A 21,179-nucleotide genomic window follows, 5' to 3' on the forward strand; every position below is an offset into this window, starting at 1 on the left:
AATTTATTAAAATATTTAATCTCTTTATAAAACATTTAATCTTAAAATATTTATTTATTAAAATATTTAATCTTTTTACCGTATAAAGCCTTTACTACTATCTCACCAAAAATACAATGCAAAATATGTGTTTGGTGAAAAATATCATATAGATATGCTCTATTAAAATTACACAATAACACCTACAATGAAGTGCTTCTTACTCTTAATTTATTTTTTTTTTAAAGTGATTTGTTTAGAACACAAATTTATAACATTTTTAAAGGTGCATTTTATTGACCTGAAAGAAATCAAATAATAATATTTTTAAGATAGTAATAAATTGGAAGAAAACTTTAAGAAGACATAAAACTTGAGTTTCAAAAAGTATGGTAATACCAATATCTACATTATTGCATTGGTTATACTGATCATGTTTATATACATATAAGGTTTATCTTTTTATGTGTCAGACAACAATATTTTAATAATTAAGAATCCAACTAGAAAAAAAGTGGTAGTATTTGTATAATTTCTTGGTGATAAACTAGATGTTTAAATTACAAGAACTGGCAAAGACCTGCTTTAAAAAAGGCTTTCAGTGAAACTACTCAGTCAACACCACAGGAAATATCATAGGCTGTAATTATACCTGCTCCAAAGACAAAAATATCTCTAGTTACACACATTGCACTCAGCCAGTAGGAAAAAAACATATTTTCAACTAAGTAGAAATAATAGCTTGCCTTTATAGAGATAAGAAATACATCCTAATTTTAAAATGAGAAAATATTGTTATCTTAGCACTATGAACATGTTAATGCCTATATTTCTAGACTTTTTTCCTCCTCTGCTTCACTCTAAAATATATACATTTTAAAAACAAAAACTGATCATACTGGACAATGTGATTAGAAAGCTTTCTTTTTAGCTTAACATGAACATTTTACCATGTGAAAAAAATGTGCTTCCATAAATGGTGATTCAAAAGATTATATGATTAATTTTATGAATAACTAAACAACTCACTCAACATGCATCTGAAGGGTCATTTCTTCTGATTTTGAATCCATGATGGACTTCTGTAAATCTTTTAGTTTTGAAATTTCCAAAACCAACTGATTCTGCTTAGTTATCAAATTATCTTTTTCAAATTGCATTGTTTCCATCTTTTGACTCATTTCATTTTGTAAGCCATCTATCTTCTGTTTATAGTGAATGCCTAAGCTATCTTTAAGTTTTTCAATATTTATTCGATGTTCAACTTCTAAATCATCTTTTAGTTTCGAAAGTTCTTCTTCATGATTAAATAGGAGCTGTGTTCTCAGCCTCTCTAATTCAGCTTCTTGTGATTCAGCCATTCTGTCTAATGCAGCATTTTTTCCTTTTTCCAACATTTCAAGTTTTATCTTGTAATCTGTAACTTCTGCTTCATGTTTTAACTCTAGTTCTTTCCTAGATTCAGATGCCAGAACAATCTCAGCTTTTAAAGCTTCCACTGTACTAAGGGACTTATGTGCTTCATTCAGTTGACTTTCTTGTTCAGCTATTATCATTCTAGCTCTCTGAATTTGGTCCCTTAAAAAGTTCAATTCTTCAAAAAGGTCATCAAGTTGTCTCTGCAGAGTAGATTTTTCTCCTGAAATTATTCCTAGTTCTTCTTGGAGTTTTTCCTTTTGCGCATTAGCATCTTGTAATTTCATATTCAGTTCATTTATTGCCACGTTCATTAACTTTATTTGATCTTCATTAATTGTAATATTTAAATGTGATTTTAAAACACTCTCAATTTCTTCCTTATGTTGTGTTTTAAGTTCCTCTATCTGTGACATGTGTTGCTTTATTAACTCTTGTTTCATCTGTACTATCTGCTGCCCATACATTTCATCCATCTCTGCTCGGAGTTGTTCTAATCTTTTCTGCATTTCTTGTTCCACCATTTTCTGTACCACATCAGATTTAAACTGGCTATCTATGTAATGATGCCTTTTCTGAAGGTCTTCAACTGTACCCATTAATTGTTTTATTTCTTCAGAACATTGTCTTTCTTTTTGCTTAGAATTAGCCAGCTCTAATTTCATACTTGCAATTTGTTCTTGTAATTCTCTCATTAATTTTTCAGTGGCTGTGACTTGATCCTTTAGCTCAAGATTCTTTCTTTCTTCTTCTATTATTCTTATATTTAATGCCTGGATGATCGCCTCCTTTTCTTGTAATTCTTTTTTATTTGACTTTTCTACTTCATCTTGTTCCTTTAGAAAGAAGAGAAAATGAAAATATAAGAATGACATTTTTAGCTTCTGGCAACTTCTTATGGGTGTCTCCTTTTTATAAAATTCTATAAAAAACTGTTGGGCCTGCCCCCCGAACCCCCCGTTTTTCCCAGTACAAGAAGACCTAGGACTTATCTACCTGACAGTACATATGAGCAAACAATATAACAGTTTTACCCTTCTTGGGAAGAAATTTATCTTACATTGTGCTGTGATTAAATATTTAAATTTAAAAATGCAATCTAATTTGCCTAGCATGTGTGAGGCCTTGGGTTTGATCTCTAGCACCACCAAAAAAGCAAAACAAAACAAAATCCAGTCTGATTAAAATATCTATATAAACTATCACATTTTCATTTTTCTTATTAACTGGTCAATATTCTAAATATAAGTATTTCTGATGGCTAGTTATAGTACTACATACTATCTAGACACTCTCAGAAGACACAAAAATATAAAAACCGGTCCTCCCCTGGATTCTCATAAGAAACAAAAAATAAATAAATACCGGTCCTCCCCTGGATTCTAGTGATTTGAAGGTATTTCATGGACAAGTGCTATAAAATGAGAACAACAACAAGAACTAAAGTGGATTCCTTTAAGTCTTCCTTAACTTCATTCCTGGGGTTTTAAGTGAATCAGAAATTTAGGGATATGCAATGCTTAAGTGACTGAACATCAAGTGACACCTAAGACCACTACTGTATATTTACAGCATACCAACTTGGGCTTAGACCCACAGTTCAAACAGAAAGATAAAAGACCATCAGATAATTTTCCCCAGTTCCTATCTTTGGAACTGGAGATTAGGCTAAGACAAGACATATTAACGCATATTCATTAAACAGTTAAGAGCTATAGTCCCAAAGCCAAGGAAATAAGTAAAATCCATATAACTGATGAAAATATAGGTAAGGAAGTTATGTTAAGGAGACACAAGTCCTTGCCAAACAAGGACTTCTAGGCACCTTAAATGAATGTACTAAGAAAATGTAGGCATTGATCAATTGAGTATAGTTCTTGGAAGAAGACCAACACACCATCAACCTTTGAGAAGTCTGATCCCTCTCGAAAAACCATACTGAATGCAGAAAACAATGTTGGGAGTTACAGCAAGGAGCATTTAAGAAGTTTGGTCTACAGACATAAACATTACTACTCTGAGATGGATGTAACAGGTTATCTCAACCTCATGCCACTGAACATCTGATTCCTCCAACACCCTTTCATCTAATACTTAATAAACAACTTTTTAAATTATTACCTGGCTTTTAAAATTCATCTGTCCATAGAAAGAATATAAAATCCAATGAGCTTAAAATCTGAAGTTTGTGATAATTATTTCTCATTGTAAATTCACAGTCTTATATTTAGACTTAAACATTAACCTCTTGAACTAATTAACCTCTGATATAGCTCAAGAAAAAAAAATATGACTTCTGAGCCTAACAAATAAAGGCCAAATTTTGCACTACATAAACCAAGGTTATCTTGTGCAGCCTCTTGAGTGAGACTATGAGCTGTTGTCTTAGTGTCACATATTCCTTTTCCAATTACATCATATGTTATTATCAAGTGCTGAGCCTTCTTAATTTCTACACTAGAATGCAACATTAGTAAATTACTGTAATCTATTAATCCTGGTATTTCTATCTGTACAATAAAGATAAATTTCCTCTATCTCCCAGAATGTGTTTGAGGTTAAAATAAAATAATTAAGGTATTTTATTTTTACTGAGCTTTACACAAATATATTCATATACTAGAAAGAAATTTATAAATCATTTGGAACCTATATAAAATGTAAAATCAGGACTGAGGCTGGGTCTCAGAGGTACAGTGTTTGCCTCACACACATGAGGCACTGGGTTCAATTCTCAGCACCACATAAAAATAAATGAATACATAAAGTTATCTTGTCCATCTACAACTAAAAAATTTTTTAAAAAAGTAAAATCAGTTCATGATGGTCAATTTTAGCTAAACTGTTAAATAATAACTAGTTTTGAAAAATGTTAACATTGATATAAAAATCTGTTATAATTTTATTTCCTGATTTTCTATAAGATGAAAGGAACACTCCTCATAAAAGAAAATAACTTAATTCAATACTGTCCAACACCTAATATGATAACCATAATTCTTCATTCAACTATTAAACACCACAAATTCACAGTTTTCTTTGTTTAGCTTTTTTCAAATTACATGGTTTTAAATCACTTGTTCTATGTTACAAAACTGAGAGCCCTTCAGTCAAGGAAACCTCTATTTTTAGAACTACACCTGAAAGAGTGGGGAATAATATACTTCCTGTTTGTGACTACTATAACACAGGAGGTTTGGAGGATTAGGATAATGAGCCTTTGACTATCAATATAGTTACTTCAGCTGCTCTGACAGAACTACTTCTCAAAGGGATTAAATTTTTTGAAAACTGAGAAATTAAAATATAATAATAAGAACAATAAAAGTATTATTGCTAACATTCAAATAAACAGTTTATTTTCATTACTAAAATGAATTACATAAATTTTAGATTATCTGAAATTATACTGCCTAGTGACAATAAGAAATAATAAAATCCTAGATACGGGCACTTTCAACTTAGGCCTCGATTGTCTTTTTACTCTTACCCTCCAGAAAGACACTTCCAAAGCCTATTGCTTTCTAAGTAAATTACTTTTTGCTCCCTATACATTTTCAACATTTCAGCCTGGGTCTTTATGCCCACTCCACACCCGCAAAGAATATCCTGCCTATCTCTATTTGTCATGAATTCATAAACAATTCTCTTGATTACCAAATAGGAATTGAATAGCTGTTCCATATATTATGTTCCATATATTATACCAATTTATGGGTAAACAAAATATAAATAACACATTATTCCAATTTATAGATCTATCTCAAATATTACCTCCCTGCTGATGTCTACCCTGAATCTTTTCCTCATAAATCAGACCTCGTCAAAACATTCATAACACTTGTTATCTGCACTTACTTTTTATTTTGTGGTAACTTGTGTACATGCCACACCTCTCCATGGGTTCAGTGAAGAAAGGGGACATCTTAAGGTCCGTCATATATCTTTTGCAAGGGTTACTACAGAATAGGTATTCTGTAAACACTTGCATAATCTTTAAATTACCTTAGTTGAAAAGCATGCCCTTCTCATAATTTTAATTTGTACATTTCCTATTTTTCAAAGAGGAGTCTCTGGAGTCAGATAACTGAGCTTTGAAATCTGGCTCTATCAATACATCACTTCTGCACCTGGATTATTTCCTTCATCTTGCACTGTCTTGGTACCATCAATTGTAAATGATAAAGGTACCCTTATCTCATGGGGTTGTAGTGATGATTCAATGCATTAATATGTGTAAGAGGCTTTGAATACTGCCTGTTATAGAGTAAGTACTTAATAAGTGCTAGTTAATGCTTTTGTTATCCAAACAATATTCTTGTCTTGGTAATTTCTCAGCTTCCTATAGAATCTGCTAAGTTTATAAAATATGCTGTATTATATGTATTCTCCATCTTCATTATTCCCAGATTCTGTATTTGCCTACTTGCTCAAATTTATTTGAAACCCACAAATCCATACCAATGGTGCTTTCATAGACATTTGTAGACACACACAGAGTGATGGCAAGAAATTTGAGTTACTGTAAAATGATGTTCAGCTACATTCAAACACGGTGATCACACTGCCTTGTTTCAGCTCTCACAGAGCAAAAAAGAGGACAGAGATGGCAAGGATCAGAGTGCAGAGTAGTGCAAGGAGCTCAGAATTTCAACTCTGGCACCTGTTAATGGGGCAGCTTCAGGATAATCACATCTAAACTTTAACTTCTCAAAAAAAAAAAAAAAAAAACAAACAAAAAAATGGAATCTGCTAGCATGAATTGCTTTTAAGATTAAAGATTACAATCCATGTGATACATTTCCTACCAGGAGCACTTATTGACTAAATAATTCCCCCAAACTGGAATATAACTCAAGTGAATAAAAAGAATCAACCACATTTTTTTCTAATTTAAATTTACAAAATTTCTTTTTCAGAATTTTATAATCATGGCTAAAATAAGAAGAAATACATTTAGTTGGAGGAAAAAGGATAAAGATCCTAGTTATAAAAATAGATTCTCCTGAGACTTTAGTTTAGCATAGGCAGATCACTTTTAAGGAGCAGAGTAATGAGTAGTATCATCTTTAAAACTATTACTACGAAATTCTCAATGTTTTTGAAATATATTATTTTATATACTCAAAGAGTTTGTCTCAATTATGAAATTTTGTGTGCATATGCATAAAAAAATATAAACACCTTCATTAAAAACTTTAAAGTTAATTACAAAGCTGCTACAAGTAGATTGACTTCCTTAAGATACACATACCATTTCATATACTTTAATTTTCTCCTGTAAGAAATTAATTTGCATTTTGAAGTCTTCTTTCTTTTTTTGATAATCTTCTAATAGATGGTCTTGTTCTTCAACCTGTTGTTGATGAATGAGAATCTGTTGTTTGGCTTGCAGTAAATCTGCAGCTGTGTTACTGTGAGTGCTGTTTCGTAGAGTTTCACTAGCCTGTAACTTGAAAATACAAAGAAAATATTTAAAATATTAAATTTTGAAGTGACACTTTATTGTACCCTCAGCCCACAGGGGTTCTCTGGAAACTATGCTCACTTCATAGGCTTACGATCTCAGTCAACATGTTTCCATGCTGTCAACATGCTGATAGGTCATGTGGACTGAAAGTTCTTCCTGGATTCTTGATGACTTTTCAAACTCTAGTTCCAATTTCTCTCAGAGTTCTGATTCTATTTCTGCCCTTAAGTTCTATAAACAAGCCTGTATTCTTACCTTACATTCCTCCCTTTTGTTTAACGCAATTAGATTATAGTTCCAACTAAAGATAAATGGAATGTATCCAGTTGTCAGTCTAGTTATAATTGAGAACCTAATTAACATAAAACCATACCAGGGATAAAAAAAGTAGGGTGTAACTGCAGGTTAAATTTCTGCAAAAATACACATAAGACTTTGTAGAATTTTTAAATAGAGACAGAGAAGAAGTACAAAGAAAACAATAGCAAGAAACTACCCAAGAAGTATAAATTAAATTCTTGATTAACATAACACTTTTTCACTAGTTTTTCCAGTATGAATAAACAAATGGCTTTATAACAGATTTGTTCTAGAAAGTGAAAAAATTTAAAAATTCGTTATAAAAATAGAGTAAGTCTTGTTCTACTTGTAATACTTACTTGTTGGAATTGAATCTGCAATTTTTGACTTTGCTCCATCAACTCTACAAATTCTCTCACCGTTTTGTCCCTTTCCCTTCTTGCCTGTTGTAAATTGGCGGTGAGCTGTGTGATAATACTATCTCTTTGTTTAACTGCTGCTTCAAATTCTTGTAACTAAAGGAAATCAGTGAAAATAATTACATTCTAGGCTTATATTTTACATAAAACTGATTATCATTGTTACAAGCAACTTTTTAAAAAATATGAGATTCAAAACACATTAGTGGAATTCTTACAATTTGTATGCTATCTCCCACATTTGAAAGCTATGAGCTTTAAGAAATTTGTTTTACTTCCAAATCAATCTGAAAGAAATTAATGTGCACATGCAAAAAATTTTCACTTGTTCTGGCTTTTCTATATATCTAATTCTAGAAGCAAATGCCTTTATATTGGGGAGCTCCCCCAATCTGTTACCAGGCAACAGCATCAACTTGTTTTTGGAGAGGATGAAACTGAAATCTATTCTGTCATCCTCATTAATATTCCATTTTCATCTTGATTCATAACTGATTACTTAATACAAGAGATGTCACTCTAACTGCAGATAATATTTACAGGGACATGCTGACATTCTTAATGGGTTTAAGTCATCATTTTTAAAAAAATATGATTTATACCACAATTTTCTTTCAGGCTCATTAGAAAAACATCTGTCCTGAAATCACCAAAGTTATTTTACTCTATCTTATTAAGTTAAATAAACAAAGTAACATACATGTTACCCCAAATAGTTGAATTCTAGGTGTAAAATGGAATTCTTAATACTATGTGCAAGAACCCCATTTTTCTCGTGAATGAGATAAGATTAAGTTAACACTTGTAATTCTCATTAAATAAATAAACTATCATTAAAATTTCCTGGAGGGCTGGGGATGTGGCTCAAGTGGTAGTGCACTCGCCTAGCATGCGTGAGGCACTGGGTTCGATTCTCAGCACCACATAAATGTAAAATAAAGATACTGTGTCCACCTAAAAAAAATTTCCTGTTTTTGTTTTTGTGAGTAGCAAACAAAGGCCACAGAAGGTAAATGTACCTGATGCAATCCTTTAGTCCCATAGGTGGTCCTCATTTCTTCCAGTTCTCTGTTCAGTTCTTTGGGCTCATGTTCAGGTTTCCCAACTAATTCATTTTCTATCAACTCTAGGTGAGTCTCACTATAGTGTGCGCCTTGTTCAGAATAAGAATCAACGACACCAAATTCTTCTTCCTAAATCAATCCAATATTTTTAATAATTCAGTACTAGCAACATTCCTGAGTGAGGAATTCGAATATTGAATTCCATAGCAAAATCCACTTTAAAACATCACTCTTCACTTTGAAGTTCACTTCTATGGGAATCTGGTTTGCTATTAATGTGATATTCCCCCTAAACAGCATATCTGCAAATTTTGTTCCAATTCCATGTTATAATGAAAATGAGGTAACTTTGTTTTGTTAAGCAGTAAAGAAGATCTAGTAACTTTTAGAAATCACATACAGAAAGAATTACATACAGGAGAAAGCTTGGTTAGTAAGTCAAATGATTTTAAACAATAAAAAATATTAGTATCATGAGTAGTTTTATATACTGTACCATTAATAAATTGGTAGGCTTTCCTGTTTTCACCACATTACAGCAATCATTTACCTGTATAAAAACAATTTCCTGATATATTATGATAGACCAAATTTTATTTACCTAACAATAATATTTCTACTAACTGTGTATCTTTTACATCTAGGGAAAATGCCTTAATAGCAAAACAAATATGGTAATTATATTTAACTGAAGTATCTAAGAGGCATATCAAATGTCAATCATTCCTCAAACATCTAAGTTCTTACAATGCAAAAGACACTTTCATTTAAGTTAACTGAAGTTCTAAGTGCAGTTCCTATTTAGTCTTCAGAAAGATAACTAAAAGCTTCAAGTTACTAGATCTTCTTTTACAAAATGCTTCCTTAAAATTAGCTAAAAATATTTTTAAAATTAAGCCTTATTTATTTTGAAATAAAACCATTTACTGGTATAAATTTAATTAAAGGCTAGTAAGCAAGCAAAGGGAAATAAAGAGGTAAAGAACACTCCCCTAAGAACTTTCCTCTGGGGATAGTACTACTGCTAGTCATGCCAATCCAGACAGATGTGGGGGCTTTCTTTAACATATCACCACTTGTCTGTAGAACAGATATTTTGTAGTAAGAGAAAGGAGGATGATAGAATATGTACATAGGGTTTAAGGAGTGGGAAATTAATTTCTTATCAATTAATCATTTAATTGCCTTTTTACCACTAAGAGTACAAAAACCAACTTCATTCCTGCCCATATCTTAAGCCTTCACAATTCTATGTTAATAGAACCCAGGAGAATGAAATTGTTAACATTGAAATATGTAGGACAGACTAGTCAGAATGTCTAGTCAGAATGTTAGGATTAAGTCTGTATGAGGCATGACACATTAAAAAGTAAAAATCCTAGGACTGAAGATGTAGCCCAGTTGTAGAGCATCTGCCTAGCATCTGCAAGGCCCAATAACCACAACTGTCAAATAAAAAAAAGGGGGGGGGAGAGGGTCCTAACTAAGAGACTTTTAAAAAATCAGTTTGATTGCTCTACTTTAATTCTAAGAATAATCTCTGAGAAATAAAGCTAAATGAAAGGCAAAAAAACAACTTTTGTTAACACATTATTGTAATTGGTGAAAAACCACAAGAATGTAGGAATACTAATTCTAGATATAAAGTCACTTGTGATAATTTTCAAATTATAATACTTCCAAATTTCAATTACTTTTTCATGACTCAGAAATGACATATTCTGATTGTAGTACACACTAAAATTTCTATTTTGAAGTAACAGTGTAATAAAATGAATATTTGTAAATATCATCAAAGATCATGTCAAATATCATGTTATCAGTATTACATAAATTATTTATCCAGTATAATAGTTATATCTAATACCTCTATAGCAAATATTCAGTTAGTTCTCCTCTAATTCAGTTTAAACATATTTATAATGCCCCACAATGAGTTGGTTAGGATCTATCTCCAAGTACTTTCTGGCCATCATGTTGCCGATTGTAGAGTTGTCTTGAAATGCCTGGACTGTTATGATCTGCTCTGAGGTTGCTGTTCAGCCCTGAGTGCTAGTCACAATGCAGCAGGTTGAAGACAGCCTACTGGAGGATTGTCAAAACCTTCATAACTAAGATTCTCAACTTCTTATCTAAGATTTTTTTCATAAGTTTGCAGAAGAGTTCTCAAACTTCACCTCACTCTCCTTCATTTCATTCTTCTCATCCTCATCTTTAGTTAGTTGCAGGCCTTCCCACCAAATTCCCCAAGCTACAGCATGCAATACTCATCAATATACAACCTGAAAGCCCTGTTTCTCCACTCCACAAAAGCAGAGTTGCTATCTGATCTTTGCTCTCATCAGTGATGAGACCTGAGTCTCCTTCAGGCAACAGACATTTTTGACAGAAAAGTGATCTCACCTCCAGACTGGGAGGTATGATAGTCAAGCAGCTCAGAAAGGCATCAGTAGTTATTGGGAGTCCTCAGAGCTTCCAGGTTTTAGAGATTTTAAGAGAATGCCTCTGACTTTTTTCCCTGTAGTTTTCTTTATTTTGTGCCAGCTCAGAAAAAAGCTCAAGGCAAATTTTAAAAATGTCTTTGTGAATGACTTTCAAGATTCTGCTCTGCTGGAGCATTTTCTTGGCAGATGTTCAGAGGCAGGTCCTCAGAGAACCACACCATGGATAAAGTTGAGATAATTCTGGTTTGCAAGCACAAGGCTAGCCTGAGCAACTTAGCAAGTCAGTTTCAAATAAAAACAGCTGGGAATGTAGCTCAGTGGTAGAGAGCCCCTGCATTCAATCCCCAGTAACAAACACACACCCACACTCAAACAACAAAAATAAAAACTGTAATATGTTAATTTAAGAACATAGTTTTTCGAGCTGGGATTGTGGCTCAGCGGTAGAGTGCTTGCCTAGCATGGGTAGGACCTGGGTTTGATTTTCAGCACCACATTAAAAAATAATAATAAAATAAAGGCATCATGTTGTGTCTATCTACAAAAAAATTCATATTCATTCTCTCTCTCTCTCTCTCTCTTAAAAAAAAGGACATAGTTTTTCTATTAGAAGCCTACAATAAATTCAGACTTATGAAATATACTAAGTTGCTTAAACATTCAGAGTAAAGAATAATTTTCCATGTACTCTAAATCTGGGAGCAAAGAAATGACAATCATATCTAAAAAGAATAAGATAACAAAGTGATACTTATTGCAAACATATAAAGAAGGCAGGTATTTCTTAAGAGACCAATGCCTATTTTATAGTTTATCACCTAAAATAAAAATCATCATTGTCAGGCATGGTGATGCACACCATTAATCCCATCTTCTCAGGAAGCTGAGACAGGAGGATCACAAGTTCAAAGACAGCCTGGGCAACTTAGTGAGAATCTATCTTAAAATAAAACTTAAAAATGGCTGGGAGTGTAGCTTGGTGACAAAGTGCTTTCCTAGCATGTACAAGGCCCTGAGTTCAATGCCCAGTAACACACATGCACACACACACACACGCACAACACTACAGCAACATTAATTCCAATAAACATTTTTATATATAAATGTATGTGTGTGTATACACACACACACACACACACACACACACACACACTAGTATTCAAACATTTGTAAAAAGCATTACTATAAAAATCATACAAATTATAAAATTTTTACTGTGCTAAATGGCTATCTTAAAATGGTCATGGATCCTAGAAATGCAGACTCACTTTCCTAAAAACCAAATTAGGGCTGCTATATAATTAAGGATTAAGCAATTCAAACAGTTAAGACTTTAGCTAACCACTGGAAAAAGATACAGCAGTGAAATATAATTTTCAGTTTTTCAATCTATTTATATTATATTATGTTACCTTAAATTATATTAAATATATACAGAAGCATATAAATTTATAAGAAATAAAGCACAATCAATAATTTCAAAAAAATATCAATTTTATTTATGACATTTTTAATTGGGATATGTTAGTCTTACCTCCGAAGAGAAATCATCTGCTGTGGTTGAAATCTCACTTTCTGGCTACAACAAAAGTAAAACATGATTACAATTATGACATTTTTCCCCTGCTAAATATCATACTTTACAAAAAAAAAAAAATTCTGCTTTACTAAGACATTGCTGTTAGTAACAATGATAGAAAATTCACAAAAATACTATTAAAAAACTAGTAAAAATTATCCAAATCTTTAAAAATTTCATTTCATTATGAATTATAATGACTTATAATAATGCATATAAAATTTATCACAAGGCATTGTTATAAATACAAAAGTACCAAGAACTTTTACATATATAGTAGATGTCATCTGTAAGCCAAAAGCATCAAAGACACCATTCCTCTAATTCATGTAACTCTTTTAAATAAAAGTAAATCCTTAACATGCCATCAGAAAAGTTCAAGTTCTTTAAAAGAATCATCAGTTCTTGATGCTAAAAAGTCAATGACTTTGTCAAGCTTCCCTCAGGTGGATGTTAATGACTTTTCACTGCCACTACTTTCTAGTTAGAGGTAGAATGTTTTAAAATCTGGATGAATACTTACATCAACACAAAAGACCTGCTCATGCTTAAGCATTTCTTCATTGTTTAGAGTTCTCATTATTGTGGATTCAGGCATAACGGCTGATCCAACACCCTGAGAACTATTTATGACCATCTCCTCACTCTTTGATTGATCAATATTCAAGCCATGAACATCATTTTTACTGCTTGAGGTTTTCTTCTTTTTTGGCTTCTTATGAGGGTTTTGTCCATCCAATCGAGCTCTTCTTTGTCGAAACTGGGCAAGCTACAGGAAAAAAGTATCATTAACATCAATGATAATTTTTCTTAGGGATCACTTTCTTTAAAAAATTAAACTATCACCAAAGTAAAACGATGATAATAATATAGATGACTTCACAGTTTCAGAATAACTATTGGATTGAATATTCAGGTTGTAAAGGTTGTAAAACTAGGTACTTGTGAATGAACTTATTAAATATTGAGGGGTAAGAAATGAACATGTCAAGTCTAAAGAAGAGGAAATTAGCTGAGTTAGGGGAATAACTATTCTATAACTAGAATAGGGGAATAGAGGATTCACAGTATAATCTCTAGATTTAAGATTATATGAAAATACACACAAAAACAAGGAGCTCCAAACACACTTGTTCTGTTCTACTACTTTATACAAAAGATATTGTCTAAAATTATCTTTTATACAAAAAAGATAATTAGCCTATTAGCTATACAAATGCTCACTGCAACCATATTTATAGTGGGAAAAACTTGCAAGTAACTTAAAATTTTAAACAGCAGTGTTTTCTACCTTTTATCATTTGTCTGTCATCATCAGAATTTGTACCAAACCCTAGTCAACGATATGTTATCATTTACTTAACATATTTTAAACAGTGTATTTTCTTTAAATTTATTTGAAAAGGAGATGTAATCTCTGGCTTTAATTAAAAGTTAATATCACTTGTTATTTCTTTTAAGAGATAAGTTGAAAATAAAAGAAATGATAAATCTATTATTGAAATTTTAGTAAGAGGTTGCTGAAGGCTATGAAAAAAATGGACAAAATAAAAGACTGTTAAAGAGAGACAAGCATCAAACAGATTTTCATTATCATAAGTAGAAAGAAAACTGAAAAAGGTAAAAACTTTCTTACTATACTATCCAAAGTTTTTTAAGCCCTAAAATATTTTCTTACCACCTAAAATCAGAAGTACACATTATATACCAGGTAACACTAGAACTAATTATGGTGAACTTATATTAAAAATGCCAATGCAAGCATTTGCTATTAAAGACTTTGAGATATAATAGCAGGTATAAAGTAGTATTGTAGCATATCTATTTCTTTTCATGAAAGGAAAATTACACTTCATTTTTTAAAAGATAAGGCAAGTCTCAGGCTCATAGCTTTCAATGATTATATCCAGTATGAATTTAAACATCATTATATTCATAGACATAGGTAAATTCTGGAAAACTACAACCTTAACAACTTTTGTTTACATTTGGAGTTCAGATTACAGGTATTTTTCCTATTGCTCACTTACATTTTATTTATTTATTCTTAAGAATTTTTTTTGATGGACACAATACCTTTATTTTATTTATTTTTATGTAGTACTGAGGATCAAACCCACAGCCTTGTATATGCTAGGCAAAGGATATATTGCTGAGCTATTACTGTATTTTTTTAAATACTTTAAGTTTTCTGATTTTTATATAAAGCAACTACTGACAAAGACTTAAAGTTAATTTGAGCTCCTGAATCACTCTTAAGAGGAGAAAAAAGAAGACCACATGTAAGTTCCTTTCTGCCTTAAAAAGAGGAAATATATGCCTAGAATTACCCAAACTATTAACCAGACCACTTACAAAGACAGCAAATAAATTTCTTATTATCTAAAGTACTAAAGCAATCTTGCTAATGTTACTATCAAATATGTGGCAAATACATTATTTATAAATAACATTTTATACTTAAATTATCTGCTGTAGATGAAGAAAACCATATAAACAAGTTTTATTCCCTTAATAAAGATATTTAATTCATAAGTCAGAAATAGCTCATGATTATACTTACAGAGTATAAAAATATATCACATTTAACATTTTCCCAGTTATTTAGTAACTACGCAGTGTGTTGAGGAATAGGTGCATGACCAGTTGCCTCTATTTTCACATTATTAAGCTGCTGGAATGTACTTGAACTACTTAGAGCATAGCAGATCATTCTTAAAAATAAACTAACTAGAATATTGGCAAATACTTTATCTATAAATAGAATCAGAAATCGAGGAGCATTATTTAAAAGCATCCCTTAGAATGCATTGCCAAAAAATAAATACTAATAATGACATTTATAATATTTATACTCAATTTCAGAAACTTCTTGAAATATCACGTTTCTGCATCAGAATATATTTAGTCATCAAAATTCATCAAGGCAAAGATGAAGATTTTGCTTAAAATTCCAAGTGTTAGATTATATCAATAATTTATATCTAATATTTATTCAAATGTCAAATATATAACAAAGGAAAAAAATATTATCTTTGCATTATAGAAAGAATGACTTAGATCTGGGGATGTGGCTCAGTGGTAGAGTGCTTGCCTAGCAATCACACAAGGCCCAGGTTCAACCATCAGCACAAAATGAAAGATAGATAAATAAAGAATGGAAAGTTTGATTTAAACAACAACAACAACAACAAAATAACAACAACCAAAAAAACCCTTCAAAATACGAATATCTGTTACTAAATGCAAAAAGAAGCACACACATATGGAATAAAAAGTAGAAATAGTTCCATTATAGTATTTAGAATGAATCACTTCTACAAACATAATTAAAGATACTGTTCTAGGCCTATACTACTCATTATGTGAGTCATATTATTTTTTCAGAAAAATTAACCAGAAGGTAAACCCCATGAGGGCACGGACATTTTTTCCTCCCTACTTCTATATATTAAAAGCCTAGAGCAATATTAAATAAATATATGTTGAATTTTTTATCTATTTTTTAAAAAGATGTTAGAGTCTGTAAACAAGTCTGGATGGGCGCCTGGCATTTTGCCAGAGGGAGTGGTTTGTGAAATAACGCCAGTGAGCCATTAAGTGTGGAGATTCCTGATTGGTTGACTGCCATATCTAGTTTATGTTAATTAGATAAGCTGTGTGGAATGTATAAATACTGCTCCTGTCCTACAATAAACGGCTCCCATTCCTGCTGTATCAACATACACAAGTTGTTCGTCATCCCCAGCTAGTTTGCTGTAGCCGGACTGCGGCAAAAAGAAAGAGAGAGAGAGAGAGAGAGAAAGAGAGAGAGAGAGAGAGAGAGAGAGAGAGAGAGAGAGAGAGAGAGAACTTTAATATTTATTTTTAGTTATCAGCAGACACAACATCTTTGTTTGTATGTGGTGTTGAGGATTGAACCCGGGCCACGTGCATGCCAGGCGAGTGTGCTACCACTTGAGCCACATCCCCAGTCCCTATGTTGAATTTTTTAAAAGGATAATTTATCTTTTATTGAAAAGTCACCACACTAAGCAAGATCATATAAAAGGCATACCTAATTCTACTTTATTAAAATGTTCCATGGTTTCAAAATTAAAATGAACAATTTTCAAATTACTTGAATCACTCTTAAGAAGTGAAAGATAAAAGAATGAGACTAAGTGAATTTCTTTGTTCCTTAAAAAAAAGGAAATATATGATTGGAATTACTGTAACTATTAAATAGACCAACTACAAAAATGGCTAATAAATGAATAAGAACATAAAAACAATCCTTCTCACTATAACCTCCCTCCTCCACCAAGAAAACCAAAACAGAACAAAAAGTTTCTCATAAAAAATAATATCCATAATAGCTTTCTGGTAAGACTACTGTTTTATAAAAATGTGAAAGGGATAAGATTGTATCATGTATTCAATTATTTATAGCTATTTAGTTTTATTTTAAATTTGAAAAATGGCAAGCTAGCAGATAAGCAAAAAAATCTGAATCAATTAGATAACCATCTGATACTGAAATGATGCACTTTAAATTACTGAGAAAACATTTATTCTAAAACATGCTGAAAATTCAGACTACAGCCATCTGTGTTTGTCATTTGGAAGCCAATTATAAAAGTGTTAACATATGTAGTCACAGAAATAGTTGCAAGATGTACTGGAAAGATATTATGTTCACATATTTATCTTTCAAAAGTAGACCAGATCACAAGTAAATGTCTTATCTTGACCAGAACATGAATAAACAACTGAATATAAATATATTGAGTTCCTTAAATTCAATATTTATAATTTTATAAATGATCATTCTCAATAAAACAATACATTTTCAAAATGTTACATATAAAAACATGCCAAGTTTTTATAATGTTCCTTCAAAAATAAATGATTTATTGAAGTCTGTTTAGGTTTTGTGTGTACATTGACTATTTACTACATGCCAGGCACTGTGCTAGACATCAGTGAAACACATGGCCCCAAAAGTAGAACTTCACAGTATAATGCCAAACTCTATTATTAAATGGAGTGAGAAATAAGGGTTACAGCAATTTCTTAAGCCTGGCAATCGTTCATATATACATATATGGACAGCAAGAAGAGAGAGAAGAGGTGTATTGTGTTATAGGAAACTGTATTGTCCTGATTTTCTTTAAAAAGGACTTCCGAAAGAGATGTGTTGTAGTTTTATGCCTGGAAAGCATAAAAATTAGATTTATGTCCGGTTGTAAGTATATAGTTCAGTTATTTAACAAATACTTATTGACTGCCTATCATGAGCTATGACAGGGCATGTAGTGATAAATAACACATATGAACTCTCATGAATTGCAATCCAGTAAGAAAGATAATATTAAACAAAAAAGAAATATGTACATTCAAGTTATAAAAAGTGCTTTGAAGAGAAAGTATATGCATTAAAGACTGCATACAATGGAAATTCAATTTGTGGGACTGTGGGGATAGGTCAGAAAATATCTTACTGAGACAAAAATGTAGAAGCTGATATATAAAAATCAATTTGTTAGGGGCTGGGGTTGTGGTTCAGCGGTAGAGTGCTCACCTAGCACATGCGAGGCCCTCAGCACCCATAAAAGTAAATAAACAAAATAAATGTATTGTGTAGAAATAAAAAAATATTTAAAAAAAATCAATGTTACCTGATCAATATTAAAATCAGTGGCAAAACAAAACAGAACTAGAGTATCTGACTCCAAATCCAACCTTTCATTATACTAATTTGTTTTCTATGTATTTTTAGGTCCTTTTTGATTGTATTTCACAATCCTAGAACATTAATTTTAAAGCATGAACAAATGAAATTGCCAAACTGACAAGTGTTTTTTGATGAGAGGAAAAACAAACGTGAAAATGCACATACCTCAAAGAGAATGTTACAAAAATATGTAATCTGGTAATCTCTATAGTATTTAAAAATAACTATAAAAAGTGATTTTTATGTTTTTCCTGTAGAAAATGGAAGAAATCCCAAATAATTCTAATTATGGTGACTATTTGTTCTTTGCAGGGCTGTCATTAAGCCTTTTTAGTATTTCTTTATGGATGATAAACAAGAAGCTATATAAACTACCACAGAAAAACTTTGGTGGCCTAACCATGGAAACAAAAAGATTATAACGACTAACCTAAAAACCAGCTGAAGAAGGGCAAATGAGAGCAAAGATAAAAGCAACATTTTAGGATGCTCTGAATCATATTTTCCAAAATAACAAAAAGGTACAAACCAGGCCTAGGAGAATGCCTGTAGTCCCAGCTATTTGAGAGGATGAGGCAGAAGGACCTCTTGAATGTAAGAGTTTGTGGTCAGCCTCAGAATTAGCAAGACACACCCCCCATTCAAAAAAACAAAAACAAAAAAAACCTGTAAGAAAAAAATAGTGCTAAATAAAACTAAGGAAATCAAGAATAAAAAAGACCATAAGACTTTAAATCATTGAGCAACCAAACCTATTTATAACCTATAATCTCATTCAATTCGATCACCTTCATGTTTAAAAAGAAAACAGATTCTTTAGCTTAAGGAATCATCTTAATTTTGTGTACTTCATGGCCTGGGTATACAGACAACCCAAATATTTCTTGAATTTCAAAACAATATGGACTACATATAATATAGTGCTGAGCTGTCATATAGTACTAGCTATGTGACAGTGGACAAGTCACTTTACATCAGGAGAATTCAGTTTCTTCAACTGTATAATGAAGAAATGCATTAGAAGGATCATTTAAAATTTCCTCCAGGTCTTGAGGTTTTTTGAGAAAATTTTTCAATTATTTCCTTTCCTTTCTCCTTTCTTTACCTGCAATTCTAAGGAAACCAGCATTTTACCTATGAAAATTTGTAAACTGTTGCTTGAAAATACAAGTCAACAAAAAGTATATAGCTATTACTAAAAAATCCCAACTGAAAAATGGTATAGGATACAGAGAAAGTGGAATGATTCAGTGTTCAGAACGAATCACATCTAAGTACATAAAATTACCAAAACATTATTTTATTCTCATGTTATTAAGTATCATTCAGAAGAAATTACTAGAAAGTTCCATAAAGGAGGGGATTTTTAATAAAAATCAATCATTATACACTCCAGGTCTAGAACAGTGACTGCATATAAGCTGTGAATAATTGCTAAATTTTTAAAAACTGATTTTTTGTGAAAGAGGCACCTCTAGGCATTAATTATAGGCATTATTTCTCAGAACTTCAGAACTCCTACATAGTTTCTTTAACCAAAAACAAACAAACAAACAATCAAAAAAAAACCTAAGATGATATATTCAGGTCCATGGCTACACATGGCTATAATTACTTAATGCAATATAATGTTATGCAGCTGTCAAAAAATATTTTCAAAAAATTCTAATGTGGGAAAATGTTCTCAGTATAAAGCTGGGTAAAATAAGAGCACAAAACTGCATAAAATGAATCAAGTGGAGTTTTTAAATATATTTGTGCATATAAACAAACTATTAAAAATTAAAACAAATTATTAAAAAGAATTACTTGTAGATTATGAGACTACAGGTAATTTTTTTCTTCTTTGAAAGATCTTTACTGCCTTCTACCCCTACATATCTTTAAGGAATATTCACTGATAATATTATCATGGCTCCATATGCTACTATAACTATTTTTTATGGTGCCTATGTTTTCCATTTATATCTGCTTATTTTATACATATAGATGCATGTAAGTATATATGCATGCACAGAGAGATCTCTGTATCTAATATGCACATATAAACATATACAACAAAAAACTTAGGTCATGAAACAATCTTTTTAGTTTCTTCCATGAATCAATACAATGATATTAGCACTAGAATACCAAGACAGAGTGAGGAACAAAGTGATAAATGCTAAAGCAGTGGCTACAGTTTCATATTGGAGTCTCATTTCATTTTACTATCACATTGGTTCCTATGTTTATGATGAAAACCAAGAGTGTTTTCTTTTTAGCCTGAAGTCAACTGAATCCAGTACTCCTGGCTCTAGAGCAATCCAAATCAATATGAGAGTTTCATATCAGATTCTTGATAGAAAATGTCTAGCAAGAATATCATTTACAATTGCTGCTTGGGATAGTGTACTCAGTCTTTGTATGCTTATGTCTCAGGCTGTCTTCTCCTGCCACTGCCATTCCACCACCAATAATAACTATTTTCTAAAAGAATAATAAAACTATATACCTACTAAAAATCACATCCAAAAGAATAATAAAATAACCTGCATGACAGTGAAATGAAGCAGAGGTAGGTGGTATCAGATACCACCTACTGTCACTGTCATGCAGGTTATTTTATTATTTATTAATTTTTAAGTCTAGGTTATAAGTGATTCCTTCTGGTAAGCATATAGTTTTGGCAGGAAATACCAACTCAAAAATACAAGAACTAGGCTGTGGTTGGCTCAGTGGTAGAGCACTTGCCTTGCACGTTGTGAGGCACTGGGTTTAATCCTCAGCACCACAGGAAATAAATAAAGATA

General features: G+C 31.6%; 1 protein-coding gene across 1 annotated transcript in view; it reads right to left on the bottom strand.

The window, feature by feature from the left end:
* Window positions 1–21,179, bottom strand: part of LOC143410666 (A-kinase anchor protein 9-like) — an 88,756-nt gene that overhangs the window by 25,330 nt on the left and 42,247 nt on the right. Inside the window, 7 exon segments of the mRNA XM_076871462.1 lie at window positions 1,009–2,231; window positions 6,650–6,847; window positions 7,525–7,680; window positions 8,604–8,777; window positions 9,145–9,198; window positions 12,627–12,671; window positions 13,195–13,440. Of these exon segments, the coding sequence (XP_076727577.2) occupies window positions 1,009–2,231; window positions 6,650–6,847; window positions 7,525–7,680; window positions 8,604–8,777; window positions 9,145–9,198; window positions 12,627–12,671; window positions 13,195–13,440 (2,096 nt within the window).

This window comes from Callospermophilus lateralis, chromosome 11 (genome assembly GCF_048772815.1).
Source record: "Callospermophilus lateralis isolate mCalLat2 chromosome 11, mCalLat2.hap1, whole genome shotgun sequence".
Taxonomy (NCBI): domain Eukaryota; kingdom Metazoa; phylum Chordata; class Mammalia; order Rodentia; family Sciuridae; genus Callospermophilus; species Callospermophilus lateralis.